We start from the raw sequence: 18,267 nt of genomic DNA, 5'->3' as shown, positions 1-18,267 counted from the left end.
GTCCTCGGAAAATAAGGGGGATCAGGGTTCTCCAAGACACCCCCGATCCACCTGAAGGGATAGAAGTGAAGTGGCAGGGGTGCCACCCCACTTATCCCTACTATTGGTCAGTCAGAAGCTTCTGACCGACCAATAGCAGATCGGGGGCGGGTTAAAGTTCCGTTCCCCCGTACTGCCCACCCACTGTAGTCCGGACAAAGCGACGGTGACCGGCGCCGTAGGTCCACTTACCATTGGCGATCGGTGGCGGGCGGCAGAGGACGGAAAAGCGGTTCCCTGGTGCGGCCCCCTGGCTCGGCGATCCTACGGAAGCCTTTGAGTAGTTGCCTAGCAACATCTGGAGGGCTAAAGTTTTGAGACCACTATACAGTGGTCTCTAAACTGTAGCCCTCCAGATATTGCAAAACCACAACTCCCAGCATGCCCAGACAGCTGTTTGCTGTTTGGGCATGCTGGGATTTGTAGTTTTGCAACAGCTGGAGGGCTACAGTTTGGAGATCACTGTGCAGTGGTCTCTAAACTGTGGCACTAGATCTTGCAAAACTACAACTCCCAGCATACCCAAACAGCTGACTCTGCATGCTGGGAGTTGTAGTTACGTACCTCCAGCTGTTGCATAACTACATCTCCCAACATGCCCTTTGGCAAAAAGTACATGCTAGGAGTTGTAGTTTTGCAACAGCTGAAGGCAGGCTGGTTGTAAAATACTGAGTTAGGTAACAGAACCTAACTGAAGGTTTTCCAACCAGTGTGCCTCCAGCTGTTAAAAAAGTACAACTCCCAGCATGCACGGTCTGTCAGCACATCCTGGGAGTTGTAGTTTTGAAACAGCTGGAGGTTTGCCCCCCCCCCCCCCCCCCATGTGAATGTACATTCACACGGGCAGGTTTACACTGAGTTTCCTGCTTCAAGTTTCAGCTCTGTCAAATTTTTTGCCGCAGCGCAAACTCCTAGCGGGGAACTCACCGTAACCCGCCAGTGGCAATGTACCCTAAAAACACTACACTACACTAACACATAATAAACTAACACTGTCCCCCCCCCCCCCCAATAAAAATAAAAAACGTATCGTACGGCAGTGTTTCCAAAACTGAGCCTCCAGCTGTTGCAAAACAACAACTCCCAGTATTTCCGGACAGGCACTGACTGTCCAGGCATGCTGGGAGTTTTGCCACAACTGGACGCACCCTGTTAGGGAATCACTGGCAAAGAATACCCCTATGTCCACCCCTATGTAATCCCTAATTTAGTCCTTAAATGCGCATGGCGCTCTCTCACTTCAGAGCCCTGTCGTATTTCTAAGAAACAGTTTAGGGCCACATATGGGGTATTTCTGTATTCGGGAGCAATTGCACTACAAATTTTACACTAACATGCTGGTGTTGTCCCATACTTTTTATTTTCACAAGCGGTTAAAGGAAAAAAAGATCCCCAAAATTTGTAAAGCAATTTCTCCTGAGTACGAAAATACCCCATATGTGGACGTAAAATGCCCTGCGGACACACAACAAGGCTCAGGAGTGAGAGTGCACTTTGTACATTTGAGGCCTAAATTGGTGATTTGCACAGGGTTGGCTTATTTTACAGCGGTTCTGACATAAACACGAAAAAATAAATACCCATGTGTGACTCCATTTTGGAAACTACACCCCTCACGGAATGCAACAAGGGGCATAGTGAGCCTTAACACCCCACAGGTGTTTGACGAATTTTCGTTAAAGTTGGATGGGAAAATGAAAAAAAACAAAACTAAATTTAGGGAAAATAGGAAGAAAAAAAAAGCCCCCCAAAATTTGTAACCCCATTTCTTCTGAGTAAGGACATACCCCATATGTGGATGTAAAGTGCTCTGCGGGTGCAGTACAATGCTCAGAAGAGAAGGAGCGCCATTGGGCTTTTGGAGGGAAATTTGTCCGGAAGGCCACGTGTGTTTATAAAGCTCCCATGGTGCCAGAACAATAGACCCCCCCCCCCACACACACATGTGATCCCATTTTGGAAACTACACCCCTCACGTAATGTAATAAGGGATGCAGTGAGCATTTACACCCCACAGGTGTCTGACAGATTTTTGGAACAGTGGTCCATGAAAATGAAAAATTTAATTTTTCACTTGCACAGCCCACTGTTCCAAAGATCTGTCAAACGCCAGTGGGATGTAAATGCTCACTGCACCCCTTATTAAATTCTGTGAGGGGTGTAGTTTCCAAATTGGGGTCACATGTGGGGGGGGTCCACTGTTCTGGCACCACGGGGGACTTTGTAAATGCACATGGCCCCTGACTTCCATTCTAAATAAATTCTCTCTCCATAATCTCAATGGCGCTCCTTTTATTCTGAGCATTGTAGTGCGCCAGCAGAGCACTATACGTCCACACATGGGGTATTTCCATACTAGGAAGAAATGGGGTTAAAAATTTTGGGGGCATTTTCTCCTATTACCCCTTGTAAAAATGTAAAATTTGGGGGGAAAAAACTGCATTTTAGTTAAATTTTATTTTTTTTTCTCATTTACACATCCGACTTTAACAAAAAGTCGTCAAACACCTGTGGGTTGTTAAGGCTCCCTGTACCCGTTGTTACGTTCCTTGAGCGTTGTAGTTTCCAAAATAGTATGCTATGTAGTTTTTTTTTGCTGTTCTGGTACCATAGGGGCTCCCTAAATGCGACATGCCCCCCAAAAACCATTTCAGCAAAGTTTGCTTTCCAAAAGCCAAATGTGACTCCTTCTCTTCTGAGCATTGTAGTTTTCCCGCAGAGCATTTTATATCCTAACATGGGGGATTTCCATACTCAGAAGTGATGGGGTTACAAATTTTGGGGGGCATTTCTCCCATTACTCTTTGTAAAAATGGTAAATTTTGGGGAAAAAACTGCACTTTAGTGAATTTTTTTTTTATTTATTTACAAATCAGATTTTAACGAAAATTCATCAAACACCTGTGGGGTGTTAAGGCTCACTGGACCCCATGTTACGTGCCTTGAGGGGTGTAGTTTCCAAAATGGTATGCCATGTGGGTGTTTTTTTTTTTTTTTTTTGCTGTTCTGGCACAATAGGGGCCTCCTAAATGTGACATGCCCCCCAAAAACCATTTCAGCAAAATTCACTCTCCAAAATCCCATTGTCGCTCCTTCCCTTCTAAGCCCTCTACTGCGCCCGCCGAACACTTCACATACATATATGAGGTATTTCCTTACTCGAGAGAAATTGGGTTACAAATTTTGGGGGGCTTTTTCTCCTATTACCCCTTGGAAAAATTCAAAAACTGGGTCTACAAGAACATGCGATTGTAAAAAATGAAGATTTTAAATTTTCTCCTTCACTTTGCTGCTATTCCTGTGAAACACCTAAAGGGTTAACAAACTTTCTGAATGTCATTTTGAATACTTTGAGGGGTGCAGTTTCTATAATGGGGTCATTTATGGAGTATTTCTAATATGAAGACCCTTCAAATCCACTTCAAAACTATACTGGTCCCTGAGAAATTCCGATTTTGAAAATTTCATGAAAAATTGTAAAATTGCTGCTGAACTTTGTCAACTTTATGATGCAAATATAAAGTAGACATATTGTATATATGAATCAATATATAATTTATTTGGAATGTCTATTTTCCTTACAAGCAGAGAGCTTCAACGTTAGAAAAATTCAAGTTTCCATTTTTTGTTTAAATTTGGGAATTTTTCACCAAGAAATGATGCAAGTATTGACAAAAATTTACCACTAACATAAGGTAGAATATGTCACGAAAAACTATCTCGTAATCAGAATAAGTAAAAGCATTCCAGAGTTATTAATGCCTAAAGTGACAGTGGTCAGATGTGCAAAAAACGCTCTGGTCCTTAAGGTGAAAATCGGCTTGGTCCTTAGGGGGTTAAAGGGGTAGTCCAGGCAAGAAAAAAATTTTTTTATATCAACTGGCTCCAGAAAGTTAAACAGATTTGTAAATTACTTCTTTAAAAAAAAAAAAAATCTTAATCCTTCTCGTAGTTATCAGCTGCTGAAGTTGAGTTGTTCTTTTCTTTCTGAAAACTGTGCTCTCTGCCGACACCTCTGCTTGTCTCAGGAACTGTCTGAAGCATAAGAGGTTTGCTATGGAGATTTGCTCCTACATACAGTTCCTGAGACAAGCAGAGGTGTCAGCAGAGAGCGCTGTTGTCAGACCGAAAATAACAACTCAAATTGAGCAGCTGATAAGTACTGGAAGGATTAAGATTTTTTTAATAGAAGTAATTTACAAATCTGTTTAGCTTTCTGAAGCCAGTTGAGATATATATATATATATATATATATATATATATATTTCCGGGAATACCCCTTTAAGGTAATTCTGAGAGAAATATAGGTCGTAGACACAAAAGGAACCATTTATTAAACAAACTTAAAAATAAAAGGAAATATTGAAAGGTATCAATTATTCATTGAATCTGTGTTTTTATACTGTACGAGTGAATGAGGCCTAAAAGTGTACATGATCCCATTATGCCTAAATGGTGTAGCACAGTAAACGCTTACATTGGAAAGAAGTCTAAAATATTTTGTGATGTTATTTTAGTGCATCTTTTCTTACACTGTCTATACACTTTGGTCAAACCCGTAGACTATCTTGTATATGCGGGTGGTTGGGCAAGTTGGATTACAACATGCCTGATCCTTTGATTCTGCAGGAGATAAGATGATACTAGAGGTGTCTGGCAGCGACATGTTGCCTTTCCCTGAGCCTGCATATGTATGGGGGATTTCATAGGAATAGCTCCACTAGTTCAACGGCCGCTTAGGCTTTTTTCACACTAGCAAATTACTCCGTTTAGCAAGTTCTGTCGCTAGTTCCGTCCTAAAATCATCTGTCACCGGCAGTAACCAAATCCTATACGTCCGTTAGAAAATCCCATTATAGTCATGAACTATTTTCTACCGTACTATCTTCCGTCACAAAATAACATCCGTTTTCAATAACTGACTATAATGGATTGAAACAGATATTAGAAAAATCCCATAGACTATAATGGGATTTTCTAACGGACGTATAGGATTTGGTTACTGCCGGTGACAGCTGATTTTAGGACGGAACTTGCTAAACGGAGTAATTTACTAATGTGAAAGAAGCCTTAGTGTATGGGAAACTTTATTGTGTGATTCCTCCTGAAAATGTATGAAATCATTGCCTGACGAATGTTTAGAGCATTGTTTCCCAACCACGGGGCCTCCAGCTGTTGCAAAGCTACAACTCCCAGCTGGGAGTTGTAGCTTTGCAACAGCTGGAGGCACTTTGGTTGGGAAACACTTGTTTTTTTTTGTATGTGTGTGTGTGTGGGGCTACCCAATCTAACATAATAGCACACTGTGTAGGAACCCAACCTATTGACAGGAGGTATAACAGAGGAACTGCACAATGTAGAGTTCCAAAGACAAGTTGCTTCATAGTTGTTATTTAGTAGGTTACACAACTACTTACGATAACATGTTAGAAGAGCAATGAGGTCTTCTTTAACTCTTTCTATTGTAATGTGTAGGCTTGGCTGAGCCCTCGCCTCCTGTTAATGAATCCTGTTTATTTATTGCAGTCAGATGGCAGGATTTATTAATTGTAGCCCGACACAACAAGGCCGCCTCACCTCCTGAATTAATAGAGCGGCGTGCGCTAATAGAGAGAAGTGGAGACACTTAGCAACTTTCATGTCTTAACAAAGGCCGGTTAATGAACAGCAAAGACTCCTTCCTGCTATCTCCGGCGCCGTCAGAGCTGCGGCCCATAGGATGCTCCTCTGCAGGAGCTGAACTAGAACGCCCTGGTGATATCCCTGGAGGGGACCATTTCTTTATATGAAGTGATTCATGAACCTGATCGGGGCAGTTGGTGTTGTCCAGAAAAAATAACTTAACGCTGAGACCCTAGAGATATGTCATATTGTGTGGAGGGGAGGGGGTGACTGAATATATGATATTTTACTTCTGGGATCACCTCAATTATCACTGTGTGTGTGTGGGGGGTACTGGTTCTTATTAAGGAGACCCACCATTGGATGTAGTCTTAGGGTATGTTCACATGCGCGGATTTTTAAGCGGGTTTTCCACTGCGTATTTGAAAGTGGGCGGGATCTTCTCAACTGTCCGCAGCCGATTTTCCGCTTCGGAATGTACACTGCGGAAAATCCACCGCAAGCCCCATTGAAGTCAGAAGGGACTGTGGCAGATTTTCCGCAGCGTAAATTCCGCCGCGGACAGCCGAGAAGAGCCCGCCCACTTTCAAATACACAGCGGAAAACCCGCTAAAAAATCAGCGCGTGTGAACGTACCCTTAGGCTACAGTGGGGCAAAAAAGTATTTAGTCAGCCACCAATTGTGCATGTTCTCCCACTTAAAAAGATGAGAGGCCTGTAATTTTCATCATAGGTATACCTCAACTATGAGAGACATAATGAGAAAAAAAATCCATAAATTCACATTGTATGATTTTTAAAGAATTTATTAGCAAATTATGGTGGAAAATAAGTATTTGGTCACCTACAAACAAGCAAGATTTCTGGCTCTCACAGACCTGTGACTTCTTCTTTAAGAGTCTCCTCTGTCCTCCACTTGTTACCTGTATTAATGGCACCTGTTTGAACTTGTTATCAGTATAAAATACACCTGTCCCCAACCTCAAACAGTCACACTCCAAACTCCACTATTGCCAAGACCAAAGAGCTGTCGAAGGACACCAGAAACAAAATTGTAGACCTGCACCAGGCTGGGAAGACTGAATCTGCAATAGGCAAGCAGCTTGGTGTGAAGAAATCAACTGTGGGAGCAATTATTAGAAAATAGTAGGCATACAAGACCACTGATAATCTCCCTCGATCTGGGGCTCCACGCAAGATCTCACCCCGTGATGTCAAAATTATCACAAGTGAGCAGTGAGCAAAAATCCCAGAACCACACGGGGGGACCTAGTGAATGACCTGCAGAGAGCTGGGACCAAAGTATCAAAGGCTCCATCAGTAACACACTACGCCACCAGTGACTCAAATCATGGAGCACCAGACATGTCCCCCTGCTTAAGCCAGTACATGTCCGGGCCTGTCTGAAGTTTGCTAGAGAGCATTTGGATGACCGAGAAGAGGTTTGGGAGAATGTCATATGTTCAGATGAAACCAAAGTAGAACTTTTTGGTAAAAACTCAACTCATAATGTTTGGAGGAGAAAGAATGCTAAATTACATCTAAAGAACACCATACCTACTGTGAAGCATGGTGGTGGAAACATCATGCTTTTGCTTTGTGGCTGTTTTTCTGTAAATGGACAGGGACAACTGATCCGTGTAAAGGAAAGAATGAATGGGGCCATGTATAGTGAGATTTTGAGTGAAAATCTCCTTCCATCAGCAAGGGCATTGAAGACGAAACATGACTGGGTCTTTAAGCATGAAACAGCAACGATCCCAAACACACCGCCTGGGCAACGAAGGAGTGGTTTCATAAGAAGCATTTCAAGGTCAGATCTCAACCCCATAGAAAACCTTTGGAGGGAGTTGAAAGTCTGTGTTGCCCAGCAACAGCTTCAAAACATCACTGCTCTAGAGGAGATCTGCATAGAGGAGACCTGCATGGAGGAATGCAAAATACCAGCAGCAGTGTGTGAAAACCTTGTGAAGACTTACAGAAAATGTCATTGCCAACAAATGGATTTATTTTCTCATTATGTCTCTCATACTGGAGGTATACCTATGATGAAAATTACAGGACTCTCATCTTTTTAAGTGGAGAACTTGCACAATTGTTGGCTGACTAAATACTTTTTTGCCCCACTGTATGTCAGTGTTTCCCAACCAGGGTGCCTCCAGCTGTGGCCAAACTACAATTCCCAGCATGCCCGAACAGCCTTTGGACAGCCTTCTGAATTCTGCAGAAATTCTGCATATATGAAGAAAGATTCACATCATTTGGCCGGAATTCCACATCTTTATGCTGAAATTCCATGATGTTAACATAACCTTACAGACAGTGCTCCATAAAAAAATATACAAATTAGATTTCCTGGAGAGTTAAAACTGTCTCTTTAGTGCTATCTGTAAGTTAAAGCCTACCTGTCATATCACAAAAACAAATAATGCTCCTATATGTTACTCACTAGGTCATGCAGATGCTTTCTATGTCTTTTTTATGTGTCTAGCTTTTGTATTTGGCTCACAAATCCCTCTGTTCTGCTGCTCACTCATTCTGACATTCAGTAAGGGGCGATTCAGAGGCAAACACTAAGCCTGCCTTCACTCACCATTAATGTACTTCCTCCATGAGTCTGCTGTGCTTTTCTGTGTCTCTTCATCCAATAACTTCAGACTTCTTTGTGACACCTTCCTCTCTGTTTTCTGACAGGAGTCAGTTAGACTGCTGGGGCAAAGATAATGTCGGGAACGGCCAAACTTTCATGTTTCCTTTATGAGGATGGGGGGAGGAGGGGTGCTAAGTCGCAGTTAGACAGCTCTGGTAGCAGTTTATCCCTCCCAGGACAATAGGGTTATATATTAAAGGGGTATTCCAATAAAATAAAATAAAAATGATATCAACTGGCTCCAGAAAGTTAAACAGATTTGTAAATTACGTCTATTAAAACATCTTAATCCTTCCAGTAGTTTTCAGCTGCTGAAGTTTGAGTTCTTTTTTTCTGACCACAGTGCTCTCTGCTGACACCTCTACTTTTCTCAGGAACTGTCCAGAGTAGGAGCAAATCCCCATAGCAATCCTCTAATGCTTTGGACAGTTCTAGAGACAAGCAGAGGTGTCAGCAGAGAGCACTGTTGTCAGAAAGAAAAGAACAACTCAACTTCAGCAGCTGATAACTACTGGAATAATTAAGATTTTTTAATAGAATAATTTACAAATCTGTTTAACCCCTTAAGGACCAAGGATGTATGAGTACGTCCTTGGTCCCGCTCCCGTGATATAACGCGGGGTCCCACGGTGACCCCGCATCATATCGCGGCGGGCCCGGCATCATAGTGAAGCCGGGACCCGCCGTTAATAGCGCGCGGCACTGATCGCGGTGCCGTGCGCTATTAACCCTTTAGCCGCGCGCTCAAAGCTGAGCCACGCGGCTAAAAGTGAAAGTAAAAAGTGCCGGTTAGCTCAGGGAGCTGTTCGAGATCGCCGCGGTGAAATTGCGGCATCCCGAACAGCTGTACTACAGGAGGAAGGTCTCTTACCTTCCTTCCTGCACTCCAATCGCCGATTTAATGCTTCAAGCCTGAGATCCAGGCTTGAGCAATCAATCGCCGAAAACCCTGATCAATGCATCCCTATGGAGATGCATTGAACACTGTTAAAGATCAGTAAATGCAATGTTATAGCCCCTTATGGGAGCTATAATATTGCAAAAGAAAAGTGTAAAAAAATCATTAACCCTTTGAATCATCCCTCCCCCTAATAAAAGTTTGAATCACCTGGCATTTCCAATAATAAAAAAAAAACCAGTATAAATAAAAACAAAAATAAACATATGTGGTATCGCCGCGTGCGGAAATGTCCGAATTAAAAAAATATACCGCAAATTAAGCCACACGGTCAATGGTGTACGCGCAAAAAAAATCCAAATTCCAAAATAGCGTATTTTTGGTCACTTTTTATATCATGAAAAGATGAATAAAAAGCGATCAAAAAGTCAGATCAATGCAAAAATGGTACCAACAAAAACTTCAGATCACTGCGCAAAAAATGAACCCTGAAAGCGCCCTGAACACGGAAAAATAAAAAAGTTATAGGGGGTCAGAAGATGACAATTTTAAACGTAAAAATTTTCCTGCATGTAGTTATGAGTAATACAAAATCAAACCTATATAAGTAGGGTATCATTTTAACCGTGTGGACCTAGAGAATAAAAATAAGGTGTCATTTGTACCGAAAAATGTACTGCGTAGAAACGGAAGCCCCCAAAAGTTACAAAATGGCTGTATTTTTTCAATTTTGTCGCACAATGATTTTTTTTTCCTGTTTCGCCGTAGATTTTTGGGTAAAATGACTGATATCATTACAAAGTAGAATTGGTGGCGCAAAAAATAAGCCATAATACAGATTTTTAGGTGCAAAATTTTAAGAGTTATGATTTTTAAAGGTAAGGAGGAAAAAACGAAAGAGCAAAAACCGAAAAATGCCCGGTCCTTAAGGGGTCAACTTTCTGGAGCCAGTTCATATAAAAAAAAAAAAAAAAAAAAGGTTTTCCCTGGAATACCCATTTAAAAGTCCAAAATGCCCAACCCTTCTCTCCACCAGCATCATCTGTTGGTGGGGAGGCGGGTGGCGTGTAAGGTATATCACTAATTATCAGTCACTGGTCTTTAGTCTGATATAACTAATATTTATATAGCCCTATTATACACTCTATTAGGGACTTGTGAGTTTATAGAGATGGCCCCTGTTCAGGATCCTCATCTCATGGACAGAGTGAAGAACAGTTACAAAGAGCATCTCTTACTCAGAGAACCTGTCTATTCTAGTCAATACATTATGTGAATGGACACTGTGTCATTTTAAATTTCCCCTGTGGAAACGCCGCAAAGAAATGGAAAGCTTACTGCTAGGTTTCCCTTAAGATTACATCTGATCGCTGAGGGTCTTAGAAGGGGGACACTTTGCAATCTTCTTATTATCCAGGGACTACTAACAGTTAGGCATTGTCCCCAGCTGAGAACCTCTAATATGCAGGCTGCCGGTTCATATAACCTCTACAATTTTATTTGACAGAATAAGAACTTGTGAATCCTGTTATCATTTTGGCTCTCCGTCTGGTGGCCTTTGCTCACAATACTCACTTCCTCTCTTACAGACATGCAATTGGTGAAGAAAGCCCATGATGCATTGCTTCGCCTCCTTCTCTTCCCATTCTTCAGACACCCTCGTCCTGACGCCTCTGAGGTCCTGACCCAGCACCTTCTGCAGCGGGGCCTGCCGCACTGGACTTCTTTCTGCATCAAGTACAGTACTGTTAACAATGACCAGTTTGGCTTATCAAACTTCAACTGGGAAGTGAATGGCACAAATTACCATATCCTGCGGACGGGCTGCTTCCCATTCATTAAATATCACTGTTCCCGTGCTGCCCCCCAGGACCTGCATCTTCACAACCACTTCTTTACCACACTAAAAGCCATAAATCTAGGTAAGTGATGGAGAGATGCTGTAATTACACCCCACACACTCCATCCTGCCTCCCACCCAAGGCTTATTAAATATTTAGCTTTATAAAGGCCATCAATTGTCTTTTCAAACAGAATATGTGGAGCGTGGCTTCCTGTGGCTGCTTATCCATATGGCTGGGATTAATTACTTTGCTTTATTATCACAGCTTATTAAAATCTCCCTTGCTGCCGTTGGTTAGAACAGCCCATTATGTTAGCGGGTTATTATGGGTTTCATATTAATCGCATTATTATCTCTCTGGCTGCCTTTCATTAGGAAAGCTGCAGAATGCTTCCAACATAAATAAATAAAATAAAGTTGTCCCTTCATCGCCTGCACAATAATGGGGAAGCCTGAGATGATGGGATGTGAATGCGGAGCGGTGCATGATAAGGTAATGACCGCAAGTCTTCTCCCGCCCCTTCTGATTGGTTGTGTGTGTGCTCGGCAGGGATCCCCACTCTCATGTACGGCCTGGGATCCTGGCTGTTTGCCCGAGTCACCGAGACTGTTCCTACCCGCTGTGGACCGGTGACCATCTACTTTCTGATCAAGGAGGACGAAGGAGCCATGTTCTGAGACCAAGACGATTTTCTGTGATTTTCTTATTTCTCCATCTTTCCACCATCTTCTTATATCTTCCGCCTCTATATTTAACATTTCTTGCCAATTCATAATGTCGTCAGTGTTGGCTCCTGTCGTGCGTGTCATAGAATTTCTCCAATTCAGGTTGTATTCAGTGAGTTTTATATAATTTATTGTTCTCCTTTGTAATATTTTTGGACATTGTTTGCTCAGTAGGATTTTATAAATATAACATCTTATAGGTGTACCATGTATCCTCACACAGTGGACATAGCTGTCTTCTCTGAACTTTTTGATCCCTGAGGTACGAGACACTGTGGTTCTCATGTGTAAACATCAATGCAAATAAAAATTTAGATTCAAATTGCAATAGGGTTCTACAATGATTTTTTTTTATGTAACTGGTCAATAAAAATCAAACTGTGAAAAATCAAACTATAGATGGCTTCAGCGGAGATGCTGACAATTTTGCAATAATAATAAATAATAATTATTATAATTTTTAAAATAAATATAATATATATATATTATTTTTTTTTGCCAAGTACTTCTTTATCCGTTTTTCAAAGACAATTTTTTTCCCTTAGCACAAAACAAAAGGCCCCCCACTCCTCGTGTTCCAAACATAAGGTACATAAAAACATAAGATATGAATTGTTCAGCACAGCAAACTACAATAGCTACAGAACAATGCATAGAGTACAAGCTAAGATTTCCAGCAAGAACATAGAGCAATGGTATCTGGACAGGAACAGGAGGTTACACAGACTGATGATGAGAGAGAGAGACATGGAAAGGGGAAAAAATTATTCCGCATACAAGTTTACTCTTAGGCTTTGTTTACACCTCAGAATGTCCGCACGGAAAATCTCCGTGCAGACATTCTGCAGACTGTGGGCGCTGGCATAACATGCTGGTGCTAGGACCACACGGGAATGCGCCGTATCATAGACAGCTATACATTCCGTGCAGAGTCCACGGAAAGAATGGACATGTTTATTCTTTCTGTGGACACAGAAATCCTAATTTCCGCGCCAGAAACATCTGGGGTGGAAATTCCAAGGTGTGCATAGCACAGCAGAATCCCAATAAATCCAATGGGACTCTGCTGCTGCAGAATCTCAGCACAGAATTCCAATACAGAATTCCGCAAGGAATTTCCAACGTGTGAACATAGCCACTAAGGATATGGGATAAGTTTCAGACCACTGGGGCCCCCCGCGGTCTCCTGTACGTGGCCCCGGCAGCCGCGGGAAGGGAGTGAGTTGACCACCGCACGAATCGCTGGCTGACACGCCCCCTCAATACAACTCTATGGCAGAGCTGGAGCGCTGTCTTCGGCAATCTCCAGCTCTGCCATAGCGATGTATTGAGGGGGCGTGTCAGCCGCCGCTTCATGCTGTGGTCAACACTCGCTATCTGGCCAGCGAGTCGGACCCCCCGCGATCTGAAACTTATCCCCTATCCTTAGGATAAGCGATAAGTTATTCAGCACTGGACTACCCATTTAAGACTCAAAGTCAAACTTTTAAACTTAAATGAATCCATGTATTTTAAATCCACAGTTGTGGGTTATTCAATGAATCCACAGCAAAATCCACAATACAGGTTTCCTCCCCCCCCCCCCCCCCCCCTTTGAAGTCAATGAGAAATCAGCAATAAATCTGCAGTGGATGTACAACAAAAATGGACATGCTTTAGTATCCCCACTGCAAGTCAGTTTTAGCCTGGATTTTCTCTGCAATGTGTGAAAGATAATTCTTAAAATCTCTGTCGCAAGGCTGCTTCTGTGATACGGTTATCCTGCATGTAAATCTGCAGCACGGGACCCCCATGATCAGGCATCTTATCCCCTGGCCTTTGAATAGGGGATAAGCCTAGATTTCTGCATCATTTTTTATCTCTATTTCAGTGGGGCTGATTGGGATCTTGCATCTCTGATGCTCACTACAGAGCGATACACTTAGAATAAGCGACTTGTCACAAGTGTGCACTCAGAAAATGTGCTGCAATTCCTACTGTAACAAATAACTTTGAAAACAATGATCTTGCATTGCACGTTTTTTTTTTTTTATCTCGTATGGCGACGCGTAATAAATGCCAAAATAGGTACATAAATACTACTGGTTGGTGAGTCCAAGAATCTAAGGAGGTTTTCCAGACAGACCCTTTTTGAGTCATTACCTGCCTTTATGCTTCTACCTCAATAAACTGATTTTGGCTATTAAGGGCAAATACACACAGGGCAGATTTCGTGTGGGTTTTACCAGTACTGGATGTAGTGGATGACATTTTACAATTCTCATATCTTTGTAAATCTGCAGCCTATCTTCATATTGTGTTTTGCTGCAGAATCACAGCTGAAATTTTCAGAAATGTTTCTGTTAAAAAAAAAAAAGGCCACAAAAAAACTGTCCTCACATGTTGCATTCCCAAGGTGCAGAATTTGTGGCTTTTTTATTTTTTCAAATAGTGGGTTTTAGTCTTGGAGTCTTGGCATTTTTTTCCCTGTGTTTTTTTTTTTTATTACAAGTTATCTGATTCCCTCATCATTTGACTCAAAGATTTCTGTTGATGTAAAAAACACCAAAAAGAGGGCAAGTATGAGAGAAAAAACGCAAAGATTCCCTGAAAAAAACACTATGATCTCAACATACTGCAATTTTTTGGAAACTGCCAATGAGACAAAAACACCATTGAAAAAGATAAAATTGCAAAGAAAGAGAGGGGCATATCATATTTCCTTATTGACTTCCTTCTAATATCTGGACGCTGCAGTTATTAAACAAAAAAAACACACTATACAGAGAATTTGGCACTTTTTTTAAGTGGAAGCACAGCCTAAGGGTACATTTACACAGACACATCTTCCTCGAGTATCCTGCTGCAGATTTAGTCATGGCGGATTTTCCACATCGGAAAATCTGCAGAAGACCCTATTAATGTCAATTAAATCTGCTGTGGTTATACCTGCAGCTGGATACACCCAGTTTGGGAAACACTGGCATAGAAAGGATCTGTTTAAATTAAAGGCTTACTAAAAACTTAAGATATAAACAGAGCCTCACTTACCACCCTTGTCCAACTCTGTCATCTTACTGTGTAGCTCCGCCTCTAGTGACATCATCGCACAGGAATCGAGGTGGTAAGTGGACTTCTGATTACAGTATACAGCCAACTATATAGATGGCTGTATACCTCCTCATAGGACTTAACTATAATAACTATAATAGCTCAGCAGCTTTAGTTAACTCTTTCCTTGCTGGACCCACGCATCGCATAGTACTCAGCCTTGCAATCTATAGAGATCGCTGGTTTACTGTAAGTTCTTTCTGGACCGGAGGTATACAATGTATACCTCCTGCCCAGCCCGAGCTGTACCCATGGCTATACATCGCTGAAGGAGATACTTACCACCATAGATGCTAGCACTTGCGGCAAAAAAAACATAGTCTCAGCATGCTGCATTTTTGGGAGATGTCCAGTGATGTACAAAAAAGGAAGTTGCAGCAGCACTCTAGATCAAAAAATGGAGGCTCTTAGCGCACTTTTTGATCAAAATGTTTCCCCCCATCCACCACGCGAAGGTGGCCTCATATCGGATGGGACCCTAACATGATAACTCACCTCTGCTGTGCATATAGCCTCTGACTGTGCGACATGTTGGATCAGCCAATGACTAAACCACCTCCAGTCTGAGAGGGGTGGGTTGCACGGCTAAAGAGGGTGCCACACCCCCCAACTTACAAAGGAAAAACAAAAGGAAAAATAGCCAGCACAACAACCTAATACACAGGTGCCCGCTGCTTTTTCCTTTTGTTTTTACTTTAGACGTCCAGTGATACCCAAAACTGTCAAAAGCAGGGGAAAAAATGCCAAACCCAAAAGCACAAAGTTGGTTGGATGTTTAATAATTCCCAAATGACTCCCTGCCAACATCTTGCCGTGGAGTTTTCGTCTTGGGCTATGTTCACACATCCGAATTTCTGGGTGGAAGCCCTATTGTTGGTGCACTGGAAAATTTCTAATTCCAACCTCTGCAGAAAGAAAGGAGAATGTACATTTTTTCTGCGGAATCTGCTCAGAAATGTATTGCCGTCTATGGAGACAGCTTATTTCTGAGCGGTCCCACATTGGTATGTTCTGCCAGCACCCGCTGTCTGCGGAATGTCTGCCCAGTTTTCGGACAGACATTCGATCACCACTATGCATTTCTGATCGGATTCCACAGAAAGAATTGACATGGCAATTCTTTCTGAGGTGGCCGAAATCGGAATTTGCACTGCGGAAATTCTGCAGTGTACAGCAGAATCTTATTAAATAAAATGGGACTCTGCCGCAACAGAATGTCGCGTGGAAAATCAGCCATGTAAACAAGGCCTTAGAGTGCATGTTAGTCGTATGTAGCAAACCTGTGCTTCATCTGCAAAATCCCAAGGCTCATGGCAAATTGCTGAGGCTTAGCATAGGGTTACTGAGTGCAGATACCGCACCATGTAAGGGCATCTCATAGGCCATGAGGTTTTGTTTTACACAAGACTGTAATAAAATGGTTTTTAATTACCTGAGTGAAGGCAGCCTCTTATATTGTGTCCCCCCCCAGCCTCAAGCCGGGCAGCTTTGATTTTGGATAACATGTACTGCTGACTGTGCGCACCTGATTTCCAATAAATACAAATAACAAGGCCTCGCGTCCGATCAGTGGCAGAACGAGCTCCTCCGAGAACGCCTCTTGACAAACTGCTTTATCGATCCGGCGGCTGCGAGCTGCAAGCTGCATTAAACAGGCGGTTGATTTCTTGCCTAATGCTGTCACTGTGTAACAATTAGGCAAATGTAATATTTTCTTGTATTACATGGAAATCAATGCACCTTTTGCTCCCGCGGAGTTGATCATGGTGAGAGATGAGCTGTCAAGGGTCAGGGGTCAATGTGACAATATCATTTCTCAGCATGGATAAAGCTGCTCTTCCATCTGTCACTGAGACCTCATTCACACTTCTCAACTCGAGCTCTGGGCAGGGTGCAACCTGCAGACGGCGAAATCCTTCAGACGTAAGCGTTCAGCACTATTTCATAAAGTAGCCATCGGTGGAGGGGAGTCATTCCTGGGAACAGAATCAACAAATTTCCTTTACTCATTCTCCGGTCATGTCTTGGAAGTTACAGAATGACAGATCGCATTTAATAGCCAGCTGGTAGGTAAAGGGTTAATACTTCCCGACACTGACTGTAATTGATGCTCGGTACCCCGGATCAGATCCCAGCCACCTTTCAACACTCTGTGTCTCAGTATTTTGTATCGTCATATAGCTAGGGTCAGACAGATAGTGTGTCTGGGCGCTGAAAGATCAGACCCTCACGGGGCAGATAGGGTGAAAGGATTTCAAGAAATGCCAAGTTTTGCTTTCATACATGGTAAAGGGTCAAATCACCAGGTCCTAATAAGAACCGGGGACAGATCTGTGATCAGTGTTATGTTTAGGGCCATGAATTACTTGAGCTCAATGTTTCCCAATCAGGGTGCCTTCGGCTGTCCGGGCATGCTGGGGGTTGTAGTTTGTCAACAGCTGAAGGCTCCCTGGTTGGGAAACACTGCACAAGATATAATATGACATTAATCTTTTTTCCAATCACTAAAAATATTAAAGCCTACCTGTCTTATCACAGAAAACTATATGTTACTCACTAGGTCATACAGATTATTTACATGCCTTTTTATGTATCTAGCTTCTGTATTAGGCTCACAAATTACTCAGTTCTGCTGCTTATTCATTCTGATATCCACTACTTTAAAATGGAGCATGTCCGAAGCAAGCTCTGAGCCCCCCTTACCATGTATTAACTTCCTCTCTGAGTCTGCTGTGCTGTGCTGCATCTTTTCATCCAATCACTGCATACTCCTCTGTAATGCCTTCTGATAGGACTGGAGTGAGCACAGTGAAGTGCTAGTCCTTACTTCCTGGACTTTGTCCCAGCCAATGATTTAGCTGGGACAAATATTATGCTGTAGGAGGACGGGATTATGTTTTGGATTGTATGGGGACCCCTAGTGGTCTTTTTTTCTTATTTATAAGCCATGATTTCTATAAAAAGGAGCTAAACATTTTTTATTAAGTATATTAGAAAGGTTAATGTTTTGCCAAGATGTACAACATATACCGTTTTTTATATTCTAGCAGTGTCCATTTAACCCTTAGTGTGCAAGCAGATGTGGCAGATTGGGAAGATTGTGGCCTTGGATTTGTGATATGCATTGTCCAACACAAATATGCAGAACATTACAGTGGAAAGGGTTATGGCTACGTTCACATGGTAACATTTTCAAGGGGAATTCGGTGAAAAAATGCTGCTCGTAAATTTAGTTGCAGCAGGGTCCCTTTCTTTTCAATGGGAATCTGCTGCACCGTGCACAGCGAAGAAATTTCCAATTCCAGACTCAGAGCGGTCCTAGTGTGGGCATGATCTGTGGAATTTCCGGCCGGAAAAATGTGCAGCAGAATCCTTCTGAGAACAACAGGAGGTTCCTGC

The 18,267-nt window shown here is 42.4% G+C and overlaps 1 protein-coding gene across 2 annotated transcripts in view; it reads left to right on the top strand.

Moving 5' to 3' along the window:
• The window catches only part of C4H15orf61 (chromosome 4 C15orf61 homolog), a 28,390-nt gene extending 16,188 nt beyond the window's left edge, over window positions 1-12,202 (top strand). For both annotated transcript variants that reach the window (XM_056571656.1, XM_056571655.1), the window contains exons 2-3: window positions 10,799-11,131; window positions 11,603-12,202. In XM_056571656.1, coding sequence (XP_056427631.1) covers window positions 10,801-11,131; window positions 11,603-11,730 — 459 coding nt within the window. In that variant the 5' untranslated portion in view covers window positions 10,799-10,800 and the 3' untranslated portion in view covers window positions 11,731-12,202. The remainder of the gene's footprint in view (window positions 1-10,798; window positions 11,132-11,602) is intronic.
• Window positions 12,203-18,267: the final 6,065 nt, after the last annotated feature.

The sequence above is a fragment of the Hyla sarda genome, chromosome 4 (genome assembly GCF_029499605.1).
Source record: "Hyla sarda isolate aHylSar1 chromosome 4, aHylSar1.hap1, whole genome shotgun sequence".
NCBI lineage: Eukaryota > Metazoa > Chordata > Amphibia > Anura > Hylidae > Hyla > Hyla sarda.
Note: the sequence above shows the minus strand (reverse complement) of the source record. Positions and strands in the feature narration are given on the sequence as shown.